Below are 19,233 nucleotides of genomic sequence, written 5' to 3' on the forward strand. Positions count from 1 at the left end.
CTATCTTAGCCAATTTGACAGACACAAGGTAGAGGGGTTTTAATTTGTATTTCTCTAATTAATAAACTATTTAAAAATATGGTTATTGATAGCGTGGGTTTCTTTCTTTGAAAAATGCCAATTTATATCCTGTGACCATTTATTAAATGAGGAATGGCTCTTATTTTTACACATTTCACTCTGTTCCCATTATATTTTAAAAGTAAGATCTTTATCAGAGAAAAATGCTGCAAAGGTTTTGTCCTTACTTTCTTGCTTTTCTTCAAAATTTGGCTTCACTGGTTTCATTTGTGCAAATGCTTTTTTAATTTTTGGTAATAGGAATTATCCAAATAAGCCCTGTGAACTTCTGTCTCATGTGGTCATTAACTTTTCACTCATTCAGAGATCTTAATGTAATTATTCCCCATGTTCTACTAATTTGCTTTATTGTATCACCCTTTCAGCCTAAATCATTTTCAACTTATCTTGACAAATGATGTAAAAGTTGACCTATGTTTGGTTTCTGCCAGAATATTTTCTAGTTCCCAACAGTTTTGGTCAAATAGTTTTTGACTATAGTTTGGGTCTTCAAGTTTATCAAAGACTAGGAAACTATGCTCATTTGCTTATGCATAGCATGTATCTAATTTGTTACCTAGATACTGAAGGGATTGGTTTTTTTTCCCCAGTGACAACTTTCCCAAACTAGTGGTTTAGAGTAGTGACCTCTAAAGTGGGGTTATATGTGATGACATATGAGGGTGAAGAACAGTAAGAGAGGAATCTGTAAGAGAGAAGCCTTTGGCAGGAATCAACTGCAAAGAGAAAGCATGGGGGAAGGGCAGAAAAGAAAAAACCTCAAGATTCCAGTGAGAGAACAGAAGCTGAGAATTTGAAAAAAAAAAAAAACCTGCCAGCTCAACTCTCCTCCAACTGAGAGCTTGAGAAGATCTCTGAGGATGGAGGTCCCTCTGGACATCAACTGCTTCCTAGTGAACCCCTGAAATCTCTTACTCAGCTCAAACACTGTAGACTGGACTTTGAAAGAAGACATCTACTGAGAAAATCCTCTCCAAAGATTATTTTCCACCTCTGCCCCCAACTTGTCCTGAACTTCCATTATTCTAACTAGATTAGTGCAGGGACAAACCAGCAGCCAAAGAGAAGAGGGGTTGAGGCTGAGAGCATGGACCCCTGAGATGGGGGTTGGAGGGGAGATCAGTCTGCCAATAAATAGGGACTCCTGCTACCCACTTTCCTCACCCAATACCTTCATCTCTCCCTTTCCTGAGTGATGCCAAATAAAGTGTTACTACTTAGATCAGGTCTGTCAGGAACTATCCTGACACTAGGGAAGGGGGTTGAAGATTTGGGGAGAACCATACCTCTCCCCAAAAAGGAGGGTTAACTCAAGATCTGAGATCCAAAGGAGTAATGTCCCCTGGTCTGAGGGGTAACATCAGGTCTTAAGGGGAAGATGTGGCAGTTGGGGTACTGGAAACACCCAGAGGCAAGAAAGTCTATCCAGCCTTTCAACAATAGCTAAGATCAAGAAGGGAGGCAGTGACTCATTTCACTAAAGCTCTTGCCTCTAGTTTAACCTCCACCTCCCAAACCACTCTCTGAGGAGACATACTCTGTCCCTCAAGGAGACAAAGCCAGGTTGTCTTCCCCAAAGGGAAGTGAAGGAAAAACCAATCTCTTCCCTCTCTTCAATTCTCTCAACTCTTTCTCTCCCTCTCTCTAGTTCCCCAGTGTAGGTGAGTGTGACCCCCCTTACTGGCCATATATATTACATGCTCATTTGCTTATGTGTAGCATGTATCTAATTTGTTACCTAGATACTGAAGGGAGTGTTTTTTTCCCCCGTGACAACTCTCCCAAACTAGTGGTTTAGAATAATGACCTCTAAAGTGGGGTTATATGCGATGACACGTGAGGGTGAGGAATCAACCAATTAAAAAACATGTTGCATGTCACACTCATTGCAATTGTGCCACAATTCTACACCACTGCAAGTAAATTGGAGGAAAAAAATCTAATACTCCTCTATTCTTGCTTCTTCTCTCTGCCAATTCAAGCCCACTGAATCTCCCAAACTCTCCCCTTTGGAATTAGTTATGAGGCATTTGAGTGGCCTGAACCTAAGCACCTGCAGGTGCTCTAACACCACGAGGAAAATTCCTACCCATACCCCTTGCCTCTTCATTACCACTTACCATTTCCCCAGATCATCTAATAAATATAGTTTAATTACTTTGGCTTAAAAAATATGCTTATAGTTGTCCTAAAATTAAACTAGCCCTGAGTCTTCAGTAAAAATCCAGCCTCATTATAGTGTATCATCTTTGTAACACAGATATTTTTCTTTGCATCAATATTCATTAGGTAAATTGGTCTACAGTTTTTTTCTGTTTTGACTCTCTGATTTATATGTAAAGCCCATATTTGTATCAAAGAAGGAATTTATTGTTATTCTTCCTTTACCAATTTGTTCCAAATAGTTTATGTAGTAATGGAATTAATTATTCTGTTAAAAATCCATCTGATCCTCGGGGTTATTTCTTACAGAATTCATTGTTGGCAAAGTATTCCATTTCTTGTTTTGTTAATCTAGGCAATTTGTTTTTGAAAATATTTATCAAGCTTATTTAGATTGCTTTATTGGCATATAGTTGGGCAAAATAGCTCTTCCTAATTGGTTTTATTTCTTCTTCTTTGGGTGTGAATTCCCAGTATCATTTTTGAATATTGGCAAATTGGTTTCCTTTCTTCTTTAAAAATCCAATTGGCCCATAGCTGCACTCTTTGTGGTGGACAAAAATTGGAAAATGAGGGGATGCCCTTCAATTGGGGAATGGCTGAACAAATTGTGGTATATGTTGGTGATGGAATACTATTGTGCTAAAAGGAATAATAAAGTGGAGGAATTCCATAGAGACTGGAACAACCTCCAGGAAGTGATGCAGAGCAAAAGGAGCAGAACCAGGAAAACATTGTACACAGAGACTGACACACTGTGGTACAATCGAAGGTAATGGACTTCTCCATTGGTGTCAATGCAGTGTCCCTGAACATTATGCAGGCATCTAGGAGAAAAAACACTATCCACAAGCAGAGGACAAACTGTGGGAGTAAAAACACCGATGAAAAGCAACTGCTTGAATACAGGGGTGGAGGGCATATGACTGAGGAGAGACTCTAAATGAACACTCTAATGCAAATACCAACAATATGGAAATGGGTTTGAATTAAGAACACATGTGATACCCAATGGAATCGCGTGTGGGCTATGGGAGAGGTGGTGGTAGGGGGGAGGGAAGAAAAGAAAATGATCTTTGTTTCCAATGAATAGTGTTTGGAAATGACCAAATAAAAATTAAAAAAAGAAAAAGAAAAGAAAAAAATCCAATTGGCCAATGGTTTGTCCATTTATTGTTTGTTTGCTTCCTCCACTCCCAAAACCAATAGAAAGGTGTTTTTTTTTTTAAATTTTATTAATCTTTCTTTTGATTCAGTATTTCTATTTTGGTGTTTGAATTGAGGTTATTTTGTTGATTTAGGAAATATTTCAGTTGCGTGTCCAATTATCTGCTCTTTATCTCTTTTATTAATGAAAGCAGAGAAATTTTCTTTTTAAGTATTGCTTTGGTTGTATTCCCACATAATTTGGTATGTTGTCTCACTATTATCCTCATCTTCAATGAAACTGTGAATCATTTCTATGATATTTGACTCGCTTAATGATTTTTTTCCATTTTTGTGTAATTTTCTTTTTTTTCTCTGAGAAATCTTGCAACTAATTCAATTGACTTCAAAATGGTTACCTCCAGCCCAGATTTCTGTTTAGGTCTTCTGTCTTTCCTCACTTCATTTTCTGAATTAACATTTCCATTTCCTCACAGAATATATTAAGTAGTGAGGCCAAAAACAGTGGTTCCAGAGTCATTAATAAGAAAAGATAGCTAAGAAATGCTTGCAGCTTTCAGTGTCATTTATAAGGGTTCTTCACTTGATTTAAGATTGACTTGGCCTTATGCCAAGCTTTCTGAAGACTTGTTTTCTCCTTAGTTGCTTTTCCGTGGTTTGTGATTTGTTTGAAATCATGTTTTCTTACTGGATAGCATTTTGCAAATGAGACTTATGTTAAAACTGTGCTGTCATATTTCTTTGTTTAGCAAGGAAATTAAATGTTTGCTGACTGACATGATTCTTAGGCCTATTTGTTCTTATTATGGTGAACATTTAAAATGTGTTAAACTTACTCTAAGATATGGTCAGGATCTTTACTTTGATTCATTTTACATCTTCTAGAGTTAATAGTGGTTTGCAGCTGTTTTAATTACAACCAATGTCTTTTTCTCATCTTTTCTTCTGTTTGGATAAAGTAGTGATGAAAAACTTCAATTATCAACACATCTGCTGGAATGCTCTCTGTTTTTCAAAAACAAAGTATTTGACTTTTTGACTTGCCTTAGTGATAATTTCATCATTCCAAAAGGTAGAAGAACCAGTATTCCTCTCATTAACAGGGAGGAACTTGTTGCTTTGACAGAAATGAGAGGAATCTTTGGGGGAAGGAGCTACTCTATTCTTAAGTATATGAAAAGTAAACCAATTGGGAAAGCCCAAATCCTATAGAGTAAAATATTAAAAGGGAAGTGAACCTGGAAAGAATGAGAGATATTTAAGAAAGAAATTGTAAGGAAAAGGAAACAATTTCAATTGGAAGAAAAATGGGATTTGTCTCAAAATACTTTAACAGAGAAAAAAAAGATGCTCAATTTTGTTTTTATTTTTTTCTGTAAGGAATAATATAACACTTTCATTAGAAGTGACAAAATACAAATGACAACCAGAGTTGATACTTGAGAAAGATTGAATGAGAAAATAGTCAGCTCCCAAGACACCTGGCTGAGATCAACTACATCCTAAGTCCTGAAAGAATTAGTAAATGTGATGCCGACCAATGTCAGTGATAAGTTAAAGATCATGGGAAATGGGAGAAATACCAGATGATTGGAGAAAAGCAAATGTCCCTACTTTCAAATATAGTCAATAAACTATGGCCAGTGAGCTTGACTTTGATTCCAGGAAAAATTCTAGAACTGCTCATTAAAGAATTGATGAACATCTAGAAAAGGAAGCAGCAGGGGCAGCTAGGTAGCACAGGCCTGGAGTCAGAAGGCACTGGGTTCAAATGTGGCCTCAGATAATTCCTAGCTATGTGACTCTGGGCAAGTCACTTAATTCCAATTGCCTAGCCATTGCAATTTTCTGTCTTAGAATTGACATTAAGGCAGAAGATAAGGATTTTAAAAAAAGAAAAAACTCAAAGCAGTGATTTGGAGCCAATACAGCTTTATCAAAAATAAGTAAAAGAAGATATAACCTACTCTCTTTTCTGACAAAATTACTAAGATCCTACATGATGGGAATGGAAACACTATCGTTCTTCTAGATTTTAAAAGCAAAATTTTTGATAAAGAGTCTTACAATATTTTTGCAGAGAAGTTGGAAAGATATGGTTTACATGATAACATAATTAGAAGACTCCATTACTGGTTGGATTGCTGGACTAAAAGAATAGTTATTAATGGTTCGATGTTGATGGGGCAAGAAGTCTGTAGTGGAGTACTTCACGAATCTGTGCTTGGGCCAGTGCTGTTTAACATTTTTATTCAAAATACAGATGATACGCTCATCAAATTTGCAAATGACTCACAACTGAGAGGGAAAGCAAAAACAGAGATGATAGTATGGCTACAAAAGGATTATAGGTTAGATAGGTTAGAGCATTGAGCAGAATTTAAGAAAAAAGTTCAATAGGGATAAAAATGAAGTCAGACATTTGTATACAAAAATCATATTTGAAAATAGAATATGGAAGGGGAACATGGGACAAACAACAGTTTCTGAAAAAAATCTACAGGTTTAAGTGGACTATAACAATGTGATGTGTCAGCCAAAAAAAGATAATATAAACCTGAGTTAGGGGGCAGCTGGGTAGCTCAGTGGATTGAGAGCTAGCCCTAGAGACGGGAGGTCCTAGGTTCAAATCTGGCCTCAGACACTTCCCAGCTGTGTGACCCTGGGCAAGTCACTTGACCCCCATTGCCTAGCCCTTACCATTCTTCTGCCTTGGAGCCAATTATTGACTCCCAGATGGAAGGTAAGGGTTTATAAAAAAAAAAAAAAAATATATATATATATATATATATAAACCTGAGTTAGGTGAAGAGAGCCATAGCTTTCAGGAACAGGGAGAAGATAGTCAGTTCTACTATTGAATTCTGCCCTTGTCAGAATTCAGGTACCATGTCTGGCTCTGAGCATCACAGATGAAAAGCTGTCCAATAGCGTAAAAGGCCATAACAATCTATGATATATGAGTATCAGTCAACAGAACAGGGCATGTTTAGCTTAGAGAAAAGAAGATGCCATGGGGACATGATATCTGTCTCCATGTATTTATAGGTCTCACGTTAGGTATATTATAACATTTTTTTTTGTCTATGGGTTTCTACTAAATGGTTACTGAGATCTCTTCTAAGTCTGAAATTCTGTGATTCTCTTGTTAATTTTTTGCTTAGTTTTTATCTGACTAGGCACAGACATAATTATGAAATGATTGACACCAGTAACCAGTCTTTTAAAAAAATTTTAAATATTTTTCCATGGTTACAGGATTTTTTCTCCTCTTCTTTAACTGCCCACTCTCAGGGCTGAGAAGCAACTCCATTGGCAGGAACCAGTCTTTTAAGATAAAGTCAATTTCAATTTTTGTGCTATTGTTTGTTGCTCATCATATCTAGTACCTTCTGACTTTCCTTGAAGAAAGTATTCATAATATATACATAGGAAGCTTCTAAGTAATATACAAACATTAAAATTATTATTTCTTAACCAAACCCAAAGAAAAAATCCAACCCAACACACTTCCTGAATCCATATTCACTGAAGTCAGTGAATATCACACTATCAGACATGGTATAGAGACTTTTTGAAGGAGGCAATAGAAGAGTAGAAATAAAGGAAAAATAATTTATTTAAAGTACCTACTACGACTGTTTTAAGCACTTTTACCTTATTTGATCCTCACAATAGGTGAGGTGCTATTATTATCCTCATCTTATAGTTGACAAAACGGAAGCAGACAGCGTTTAATGATTTGCATAGGATCATAAAGCTAGAAAGTGCCTGAGGTCAGATTTGAACTCAGGTCTTCCTCACTCCAGGAATAGTGCTCTGCTCTGTCCACTGTGCCAAATGGCTGCCTAGGTGAAAGTATATATAGAATTTATGTATCTTAACTCTTTGCAACAGAAGCTGGTACATAAATGTCAACTATCTTTATGGTATTCTTTTTAACTATTCTCATAATAAGTACTATGAATGAAATGACTTGGAATTCCACAAGATAAAACTTATTCTTCCATTTGGGGCATAATGAAACCAAACTTCACTAACTCCTTTGTTCACTTTTCCAAGGAGAAGCTATGACCAATCCTTTTAGTTAATGGAAATTCCTGGTATATTCTGATTTCATTAATAGTAATAACAACAAATATTCATTTAGTTAAGTTCCTCTAGTAGTGTATTTTTTTGTCATTTGATAGACAAAAATCTCACAATTAGAATAGCAATCTACAAATTAATAATTATACAGTATAAAATTTAAGTGTCTCTAGGACCTTAAAACTGCTAAAGTATATTTGAAGGTAAAATTTGAACAAAACAATTTATATTTCTTATATATAATAGAAAGTCCCAGAGTTGGATGAGTAAGGGGAATACATGGGCAACTCTGACCTAAAGGAAAATTACTTTGGTAGCAATATGCAGGATGGACTGGATTGGGGAAGAGACTGGAGTTATGGAGATAAACTGGCAGGCTGTTGTAATAATCTAGGTTCAAGGTGGTAAGGGATTTAAGTAAGTTCCTAACTATTTGAGGAGAAAAAGGGGGTTAGAGTCCAGACATGTTGCAGAGGTAGTAGGACCAAAATTTGGTAACTGGATGGATCTGTGGGGTGAGGAAGAATAAATAATTGAGGATGTTGCTGAGGCACAAGATTGGCAGGATGGTGATGCCTTCAGAGAAACAAAGAATGGAACTGAACATGTAGAAAGATTGGCCTTGGCAAATAGAAGGACTACCTCTTTTAAGACTGGGGGAAAGGAGATGTGGTAATGATGACAAGGAGGTCTGAGATGAATAAAATGTAAAAAGAGGAGCTTAGGGTAAATGGTTTCAGAAGCAAGGCCCTTAGGAGGTATGAAAAATTTGAAGAGGGAAGAGAAAGATTGGAATACCTTCTTTGGGGAGGAATAATGAATCAATTAGGAAGAATGCAATGACTGCTGTACAATGAGTGTCCAGTTCTGCAACTAAAGTTGGAAAGGTGAGAAAATAAAAGGCAATATCAACCAGTATAAAAAAAAAGTTATTGTAGCTCTAGAAATCCCCTTCCCCCCAATATATGTCTGAAATAACTGCAGGCAATGATTAAATGAATTAAAAAATAGATTTTCCACAAGATTATATCAAAAACCAGAAGAAATGAAGCAAAAGTGATATAAATTCTGGAGGAAAAGACTAGAAGAAGAATAAACAGCTTAGAAATGAAAGTAGTAAATCTTACTACTGTAACAGACACTGGAAATGAAACAGAAGATCCGAGAGAAATAAAAAATTCCATGACAGGAAATATTAGAATAAAATGAAAAGCCAAAAAAATAAAGACATGTAATATCACAGTCAAATTACTTGGAAGAAAGGTCAGGGAGAGAGAATTAAATGATGAATGACTGGACTTCATGAAAAGCATACTTTTTAAAAGCTTGGATATTATAATATTTCAGAAATCATGAATGAAAAAAATCAATATCCATTAGACTAAAAAGGTAAAATGAAGATAGAGTATTCACTAAAAACATCTTAAGGAAAGCCTTAACAAAAGTACCAGAAATATATCCCAAACCCAGAGTTTATATATTAAACAGAAAAACCTACAAACATCAGGAAAAAGGGTAAAAAACCATAGTCTTGATCACATAAGCTATTGCAGCTTATTATATTGAGAGATCTTGGAATACAGTATTTCAAAATGTAAAAATATAAAAATGTACAACAAAGAATAGCTGATACTGAAAAGCTAAATATAATTCTATAGGGAAAAGAGACTTCAAGCATTTTTGACCAGGAATCGCTCCTGCCTCCCAACAACAAATATCTTTTCAAAACCTTAATTCCTTCAAAGAATAAAAATTTTAGAACATTCTTAAAGAATGTAAAAAAGTTAAGCTAGTGGATTGGTTTTGTTCTCAGAGTTTTAAGAGAGAAAAGAAAAAGTAAGGTAAGAGGAATACCACAATATAGAAAGGAGGAATAAGGGACTTCTTGCCTTCCTTCTTTCTCCCTTACCATTTATCTTAGAATTGATATGAAGTATTGGTTCCAAGGAAGAAGAGTGGTAGGCAACTGGGGCTAAGTGATTTATCTAGCATTATTCATGTCTGAGACCATGTCTGAGACCAAATTTGAATCCAATACCTCCCATCTGAAGATCTGACTCTATCCACTGAGCCATCTAGCTGCCCCGGTCTTGCTCTTTCTTATAATGGGATAAATACAATATTTTAATTCAAATAATTTCGGAAGACTTAAGAACCCCAATCTATTCAATGGCCAATCATATGATAAAACATGTTACCTATATCCTGAGAGAGAGGACTGATCATTTCAAGGTGAAGAAAGAAGCAAACATTTTTGGACAGAGTCGTTTTATGAATTTTATTTGATTGACTATACTTATTTATTAAAAGAGACTTTCTCCCCACCCCTTTCTTTGAATTTTAATTGGGGGAAGGGTTTTGGTGAAGATGGGAGTTAGTGGTAATAAAGCCAACAAAAATGGAAACAGAAGGAAGCACTCATAAGTACGATAAGTTTTAAAGTAACATCTAAAATTATATACTTAAGAAAAAAAGCAAGATTAAGAGATTCATTTTCTATGTAATCCCATTTTTGTGCTCTGTTATGTGTAGTCAAATCTGCTACCACTTTCTGAAAAGGTAAATCTGTTCCTATCTGATTGAAATATTAGGCAATTATCTGAGCAAAATTCAAATTCTGTGTTTGCTATATTCAATTTTGGCTGAGATAAACCGAGAGGGCACAGAAAACTGCATCACTTCATAATAACTCAGAAATTGTAAACCCTTTGATGCCCGCTTCCACAAACAAACGTAAGGTATTATTCCAGTTAAAGTACATTTTTATTGTCTATCTTGTGATGCAGTATGAGCTGTAGGCGGCTGAGGACTTGTCTGATCTCCCTATAAAGTCTCTACCTTCCACCACGGTACCAGAGGTCTGAAGCTTAAGTTGGCTCACCAATTCCTCCTGGTCACTAGACTTCGATAGTACAGGCTCTGTGGGAACTGGGGTATAGTTTTATTGTATTTGTTGTAGTGTTTATGTATTTCTTAATAATTTAATGTGTATAATAATATACTGCTGCTTTTATTAGGTTCCTATGTTTTTAAATGTCACTGATGAATTTTCTAAGTGCTATACCCTAAGCTCCATTTCCTCCATAAGCCATTTGGTTTTTTATTGTGCTATTTTACCCAGGAGAGTGATTTTTAAGAATGCATATGTCAAATTATAGAAAAACTAACTATATATAGAAATGCTCTTTTTTGATGTTTAAGTTTGGACTAAAAATTATATTGAAAAATAATCTTGAGCAACTTTATGGAATTCTAATATTGCTCAAGTTACAACAATTACTTATTTTGATTCTTGCTATTTTATCTAAATTATCTTAGATTAAGAATGATTTTTTTTGCTTTATATTTTTTAAAATTTACAGGAATGTAAGACTGATGACAAAGTAAAGCATAGTGTTTACGTATCAAGCTGAAAGTATCTTACAGCTGAATAGTTTAAATTTTGATTCTATTAGGACACCATTTATCTTCCTCTACATCTTTTATTAAGTGCTTTTGGAAATTTCAAATTCACTAAATTTAATTCTTGCATAAAGTATTAGAACAATTTGTATGCAAAGTGAATAGTAGCAAGGCAAATAAAAAGGACAAGCATATTAAAATTTTAAGAAAATAACCTTCCCTTGAATGAAATTTCATTAACTAAAGGGTTTGAATAGAATAGCAGCTGGTATAAGCAAATAAGGTGATGGGGTTTATATATGTATGTATATGTGTGTGTGTGTGTGTATAGATATATCCACATTCATGCATATAAATAAATATATATATACAAACACACAAATAAATGTACACACCCACATATTTAAGAGGACTATAGTTAATTTCTTTTCATTATAAAGTAGGAATCAAGATCTTTGGCCAGAAGAACATATTTCATTGTTGTTGTCCTAACAGGGTGACAGTGGAAGGAGAGAGGGAGGTACATAGGTTCAGATATATGTAATATTATTCCTACATTGTAGTGCAGCAGCTTAGGCTTCATGCTTTGGCAAAAGAGAACAACAAATCTTTATCTTTGACTCTAGGCCCTTCCAAAAATAGCTAGGAGGAAAAATAACAGTTGTATGTAGGAGGAGTTTCTTTGAAGATCTGTTACAGAAGCTACCCAGAACAAGTAGGCAAAATGGCATCAATTTACCATTAGGAATGATAGGAGGGGAAAAAGTATATTATATAAAAAAGTATATTATATCTTCCTCCCTTCATTTATGTATTATGAAACAGATTATAATAGTACTTTTCTTTGATAAGTGATGTTTCTTTAACTAAGGTAGTTAAACTTCTGGCTGCATTCACCTGTAAGTATTTATTGAGTGCCTACTAGAGGCTAGTCACTGTAGCATCCTCTGTCAGAATCTTGCCTATCAATGTCATGCAAATTGGGAGGGAAACACAACTGAGAACATGGAAAGCAACTTCTACTTATTTTAGGTAATTCTTCATTTTTCAGGGACTGAATATCTGATGTGCAAAATATGTAGGTACCTTTTATTTTCCTTATCTCCCTTCTGACCATATTGCTGCTTAACAGTATCACTAGTATAGGGTTCTCTGTGGAGAAAGAATATTTTAGCTCCTATCTTAGATAAAATTTATTATATAAGCAACCATACCTAGGGTGCTGTGAGCTTTGGCTTCACCAGATAAAACTGAAGTTTCTCAAGTCATTCATCATTAGATCTCTAGAATTCAATAAAACCGCTTTGCATCCATATTGAGTTCTCAGAACTGATTCTGAGGACTACTGATATGCTATATAACACAATATCTTAGTAATAACCAGGGTACCAGTCTGAGACAGGAAATTGCCCTCTGTTTAGGTTGTAGAATTCCTGAGGTTAGTTAGTAGCTAGTACCAGAAACATTCATGTTCAAGGCATATACAAAATGGAAGTCTAAAAGTGTAGCTCATAATGAGCCTAATGAGCCTAAATAGCGTAAAAGTTAAGGATGTGGGGGGTTGGTATGTTTCACATGCTTGGACTGGGAAAAGGGATTACATCTAGGTAAGGAAATGGCTGGGGATAGTGGTAATGCTTGAACACATTTCTCCTCCAGCACCTAATGGAGGAAAATGTAATATATATTTTCTGATTAGCTAATTTTTCACTTCTAAAAGCAACCAATGAAAGAGCAGTTGAAATTAGAATTATAATTTACCAAAAACATACTCAAAGAATCATAATATCTGAGGGTTGGAAAAGCCTTTATAGTTCAACTTTCCATGTCATATGACTCAATTATCAGAGATGATTTGCTTGTGTATTATATTTAGATAGAAACAACTTAAGACATTAGGCCTAGAAAGGAGGAAATCTTGTATGGTGAAAAACAGACCACTGTCAAACCCTATTTACAGATCCAGGAAATTTTAGGGTTATTTTAAAAGTAAATTCAAACCAAAGAGAGATCTATAAAAGCATTCTTTCTTCTTTTAATACATTCATAAAGAAACATCTGTGATGGGGAGAAGATACCAAATCCATAATCAGCCAAAAAGCAGTATTTTCAATACAAAAAAATACAGTCTTTAAAATATTTAAACATCCCCCAACCTAGAAATAGCTGAGTTTTTGGACAATTTTATTAATCCTTCAGTAACTTGAGTTTTTAAGTAGTTTCTTTTTTTAAGATCACATAAGTTATTAAGATGCACTCACCTGTAAAGGTTCACTATGTGGATTGTGTATATTGATTATAGGTGAAAAACTGCTATTTACAGGAACTCTGGCCCCAATAAATGGGCGCAATCTATATGGATTTGGAACACCAACACCAAATACCTGTTTCAAAGGAGAAAAATAAAAGATGCATTTAAACTGTATCTCTAGTACTTTACCTATAACTGAAACTCAGAGGCAAACAGCATTGTAAAGTAGATAGAGCTAGCCTTCAAGTCAGGAAGACCAAAATTCATGCCCCATCTCCAGTGCATACAAGTTGTGTGACCTTAGCAAGTGCTTTAGGTAACTGTCTTTCTACATAGAGCCTAAGTGCCTGACACATAATAGGTGCTGACCTTCACTGGCAAAGGCAGTTTTTGAAATGTCAGGTCTAGTTCCAATCTCAATCTTATAACTTGACTAACCTTTAAGAAAATAATTATTTTAATTTTCAATGGGAAAATCTAATTAGCTTCCTTTCTTTAATCATAAGATGTAGCAAACACATTTTCAGTACAATTACTTTACTGATATGGTTATTAAGAATTAAAATGACACTACCTTGAATGCACACAGTTGTTTACATATTGTCTCCCACCACCTATCTTAGAATGTGAGCTTCTTAGGGGCAGGTAAATTGCTTTTCTTTGGATTCTGAATGTTTAGCACAGTATATAGTACGTGAGGGCTTAATAAATACTTGTTGACTGTTCATAGATACAAGGGGTTAATGTTATAGAAATTACAAAGTGACTAAGGAATAAGAGAAAATGAAATAAGCTCTCCCTTTGACTAATCACTAAGGTGTATAGTAGAATCAAGCAGCTAATAACTAAAGAGCTAGACAAGTTCCAAGTTGCTCCTGCATGAGATGATTTTGGGGTCAGTGACTACTTAGTCATTTACTAGAAAACCACTGAGGCATTTATCTGACCCTTAGGCAGTTTAAACTGGATCAATGTGGTTTTTGTTTTTTTGTGCATGGAGGGAGACAAATTATTCTTTTCATTAAACAAATATTTCAATGTCTACTGTGTGCATGGCACTATGCTAAATGTTGATAGAAATATGGAAGAATTAATAAAATTAATGGAAAAAGTAACAGAATAAATCAATGTACCAAAAGTATTGCTGGAGCTCATAGCACATTAGCCTACTACTGTGATTGTTATATAGAATACCCTGTTTAACTGCTCTTCACAGATGTCTTTTTTTTACAAATTTAAACGTTTGTGGCAACCATGTTAAGCAATGGCATCTAATAAAATGGCATCTAATGATGCCATTTTCCCAACAGCATGTACCTTCATTGTGTCTGTGTCACATTTTGGTTAAGTCTTATAATATTTCAATTTTTTTTCATTATTATTACATCCATTATTGTGATCTTTGATGACAATAAGTGTGAAATATGAAAAATTTGCCAAGTGCTTTAGGCCCAAAAAGTAAATGTGGAAATTAATGATCAATAAGTCAAGAGCTTGGCTGGCCTTAAAAGCAACTGCTGAGATTCTGAAATAGCAAGAGTTGGATTTGTAAATTAAAGTTTACACCTTAGGGATTGGCTAAAGGGAGAATCATGAGAATTTGGGGATAAATACTTTTTGTTTAATTTTTCCTTATACCTTGTGATTTCAATAATATTAACTAAAGAAGTTTGTCAATATGATGTTTAACAATGTTTTAATTTTTTAAAATTCATTTCTGTAGTTTTTAATGTTCTTTTGGCTTTCAAATATAGTCCTCACTCTTATTCTCCCTAGAGAAAAATTTCCTTTTATTTAAAACAAAACAAAACAAAAGCTAATAAGGTCTGAAATCTATAATCTCCCACTTCTGAAAGAGGGAGAGAATTATACTTATTTTCTCATTCTTTCAAGTTTGGTTATTTTAATCAGTATTCATTTTCACTTCAATTGTCCTTTCAATTTGTACTGTTATGCTTACCATATACATTATTCCTTTGTTTTTACTTATCTCTCATGCTTTTCGGAATCATATCATCATTTCCTACATCATGGTAATAATTCCTTCATTTCAATATATCATAATTTGTTTAGAAATTAACCAATAGGTGGGCATGAGTTTGATGTCAGGCCTTTTAATTATGAAAAAGTATTATAATGAATTTTATATAAAGGTGACCATAATTTCTCTCTTTATTCTATTTTGTTAATCTATATTTTCAGAAATATAATTTTCCCTCTGTGCATTACAGAAATTTTGGCAAGGTGCATTACAACTATAATTCCCATTCACATATTTATTGTTTCTATACTTTGTACTTGATCCATTCACTGCTCAATATGTCAATAATTATCCAGAGATCTAGATCTATTTTAGCTTGAATTTCCTTTATAATTTTAACTTTTAATACACCGTAGTCTGAATGATCTTTTAGTACTTCTGCTTTACTACATGTATTTGTAATTTCCTCTAGTAATGGTCTACTTTTAAAGGGTTTATCTTCTTTCTTAAGGTGCCCTGGGCTGGAAAAATGATTCATTCTGACTTTTCCTTGGATTTCCTGACTAGAAAAGGTTGTATAAAAATGTATTAGAAGAGCTAGGCAAAAATTCTGACTCTCATTCTGCCATCTTGACCCTATCCCTCCCCATTTTCATTCCATTAAGTGCTATTATTTTAAAATTGTACCCTAGGATCATAATTTTTATTTTTCCTTTCCTTTTTGGGGGCAAATCTCTATTATGTACTGCTTATTTATCTTTTTAAACATTTCAAAAATTCATCATGTTATATTCAAAGATATCCTTGTTATCAGTGATTGCTTCTGGTCTTCTTTATGTTCTCTTCTATGCCTTTCAAAAATGTTACCATGACCCTTTTTTCTTTTCTTCATATTTCATTCTTCTTTTTGGTTTAGGATCAACATTACCCCTAAGCATCCCACTCTTTGACTACTCCCTTTCCCTCCTAATTGAAAAAAAAATAGAAGCAAAATCTTAGTGACAAATGTGCATGGACAAGCAAAACAAATTACCATGCTGACCAGGATCAAAAAGAAACCATTATTTTTAGATGTGTGGGGTTTTGTTTCTTATCCAGTCTGTCCCTTATTCAGCTTACTTGATACTTTAATACATTCACATTTGAAGACATTATAGTTATTTTTGTATTTTCATCTATTTATTTTAAATGTTATTTAGAAAAAATAAGTTTTTATATACTTTTTGAGGAAATATCTACCAAAGGAAAATGCTCTATTGCCTTTAAAACTTAAAATCATCTGAATGAGGATAAGTTAATAAATCTTCCAAATAAGGTGTAAAAAAGTAAGCAAAAAAAAAAGAAATAGCCAATAAGAAAATGTTTTCTAGTACTTTTAATCCAAGCCAATCCCAAAGGAAGATTTTGGATATTATTTTCAGCTTAGTTGTTAATTTATTTGAATATGAGCATTCATAAACACAACTAAGATAAAAATGTCCTAGTGCCACATACTAACACTTCCTTATTGACAGAACCATCACTATGTTTTCTCTGCTGTTTATGCTGTAAGAAATATGAGTTTTCTCTGATTATTCTTACCTGGTAAGTAAATACCCCATGATTAGATGTGTTAATAAATAAAGTATTTTCTACATTTCCCACTACTCTGGCAAGAAAAACTACATCAAATGATGTATTTCCTCCTGGAAGAATTTTCTGGAAAAAAAAGAATAAAATGAAGTAAATCATAGGAAGAAATTACTAAAACATATTTATTTACTGATCAAAAGACTATTTAACAGTTATAGTCAAAGGTTTCTAAAATGTGATACCAGAATACATTTCTTTGTCAATAAAAAAACCTTCTTGATTATAACAAAATGTAATAACTCTTCCAAAGCAGAAGAAATAATTTGCAGATATGTATTTTCCAAAAATTCTCTACAATAATCATGTGTAAAAAAGTGTTCTCTCAGAATCCTTTTCATGGTCTCCATCTTCATTCTACTTTAGCCACACGACTACAGGTGGTCATACACTACTATAATCATACTTATGTTAATTCTCTGCATGACACAGAACTTACAAATTCTTTTTTTCATTTCACCCTCTACCTATTAATCTTCAGAGTTCTCATTATTCAGAATTCTCATAATTAGCAGTCATTCCACCACCTTTGGGAGCCATCCAGCGGTCTCCCTGAGGGTGAGGGTTTGTTCCATCTAGATGTGATGATCCGGTTGAGTAATGGAGATGAGAAGCACTGTGTACTGAGACCCACGTGCATAGGTGTCACACAATGTTCTGCCATAGTATGGAGGTTCATTTAATATACAGGGTTTCAAGTATATACTTCTTTATCACACTATCAACTTTCTACATATATGTTTCCATGGAACTTAACAAGATGCATAGCCTAAGGAGATAGTCAACAAAACATTGTTGCTATAGATGAATGACATAGACAGGGTGATCTAGAAGTTAGTTCTCCCTGACCTAGGAGAATCATTGCTACTTTTGGTCAGCTTTCACAATCAATCACAATCACTTAGGACATGGGTAACAAAACATTTCGTAGTTGGGTACAAGGTTAGAGGGCAATTTAATGACAGACCACATTTGGGTTTTTCCTTAATTTACAAGTGCTATTTTTCTTGTGTTATTTTAAAGCACCTGGCAATAATGCTTGGTTTCTGTCCATAAATAGAATTCAGTGGAGTGTGTCTTGAAGGTGATTGATATTCTTGGTTTGCCAGGCTTGAAATGGGAGTGAATGTAACTTCAATGGAGAAGGAAAGGAGGGGGGCAATAGGTAGTGATCTCTAGGTTTTAATTCTGTGAATGTAATCTTTTAAGGGGGGATTAAAGTGGAATGAATATATATGTATTGATCCTATAAGTATTTGCTCTCATTATTTCTACTATATTAGGGAGAAAATAATAATCATCCATTATTGAGGGAAGTTAAAGAGAGAGAAGTCACAGAGGGGGATCAGTGGGGGCCTCATTCTCTGGGCTTTGCCTTGCAGATCCCATTTCCCCAGACTGTAACTGTCAGCCAGTGAGGGTATGATGGCCTCCAGCACATCATCCCTGCTTTTTCAGTCCACTTCCTTTCCTCTACCTGTCTTCTTTTCTTCAGTCTTGACCCTATATTTAAAAAGTTCATGCAAACCATATGCTTATCCCCTTATTCACTTGAACTTTTATCCTTCTTCACACATCTAGTCTTAGGTAACCTATGTCATTTGTCTTCTCTGATCATAATTATGTCCTTTGAAATAAAACTGGTACTAGTCAACTAACTATGCTACCTTGGTCTAGTATAAATTTATGTTACCTAAATTAAAGTGCCTCAGCTTCTCTAAGTAGCAAGGATTACAGGGGTGCAACATTATGTTTGGCTTCACTTTTCCTATTTTTGTGAAAGGCACCAGCAAAACTTACAAAGTTTCTCAGGTTCATAATCTTGCAGTCATTTTCCATTCTTCAGTACTGCATACCATTTTTATTCTACCTGTCTTCAAAATGGTGGAAATTGCTTTCAATACCATTCTAATTCAAGTTGTCATTGTCTCTTGACTGGCCTAATCTCCTAGTTTTTAAGTTCTTTTCTCTCTAATCTATCATCTACATAAAAGTCAAACTTCCCAAAACATAGGTCTTCCATGTCATTTTTACATTTGAGGTTTTTCAGTGTCTCCTTACTAAATCTAGGATGATAATACAAACTTCTCTGCTGAGCATCTAAAGCCTTGCACATTCTTCCTCTACCTTTTCAGATTTATTTCACATTAACCTCTTTTAGATTTTAGACAAATTGTTCTACTTGCTGTACCTGTACAAAACATTTTACCTACTATCTTTATGTCTCCCAGTCCTAGAATGTGCACATTCTTTTCATATAGACTTTTAGACTACCTACCTGGCAGCTAAGGGGCACAGACACTTACTAGCTGTGTGACTTTGGGCAAATCATTTAACCCTGTTTGTCTCAGTTTCCTCATCTGAAAAATGAGCTGAAAATGAAAAAAACATTCATATGTCTCTGCCAAGAAAAACTCAAATGGGGTCACAAAGTATTGACAATAAGAATAAAATTTTGGCCTAAAATAGT

At 34.4% G+C, this 19,233-nt stretch overlaps 1 protein-coding gene across 8 annotated transcripts in view; it reads right to left on the reverse strand.

The window, feature by feature from the left end:
* Positions 1–19,233, reverse strand: part of TMEM131 (transmembrane protein 131) — a 264,070-nt gene that overhangs the window by 57,751 nt on the left and 187,086 nt on the right. For 5 of the 8 annotated variants that reach the window (XM_056808387.1, XM_056808386.1, XM_056808388.1 and 2 more), the window contains 2 exons: positions 16,716–16,832; positions 13,164–13,286 (listed from right to left, as the gene is read on the reverse strand). In XM_056808387.1, the coding sequence (XP_056664365.1) occupies positions 13,164–13,286; positions 16,716–16,832 (240 nt within the window). Of the gene's footprint in view, positions 1–248; positions 615–637; positions 882–7,068; positions 7,280–13,163; positions 13,287–16,715; positions 16,833–19,233 lie in introns of those variants that run through there. The other 3 variants (XM_056808390.1, XM_056808389.1, XM_007501083.3) reach the window with 3 other exon arrangements.

This window comes from Monodelphis domestica, chromosome 8, assembly GCF_027887165.1.
Source record: "Monodelphis domestica isolate mMonDom1 chromosome 8, mMonDom1.pri, whole genome shotgun sequence".
NCBI classification, from domain to species: Eukaryota; Metazoa; Chordata; class Mammalia; order Didelphimorphia; family Didelphidae; genus Monodelphis; species Monodelphis domestica.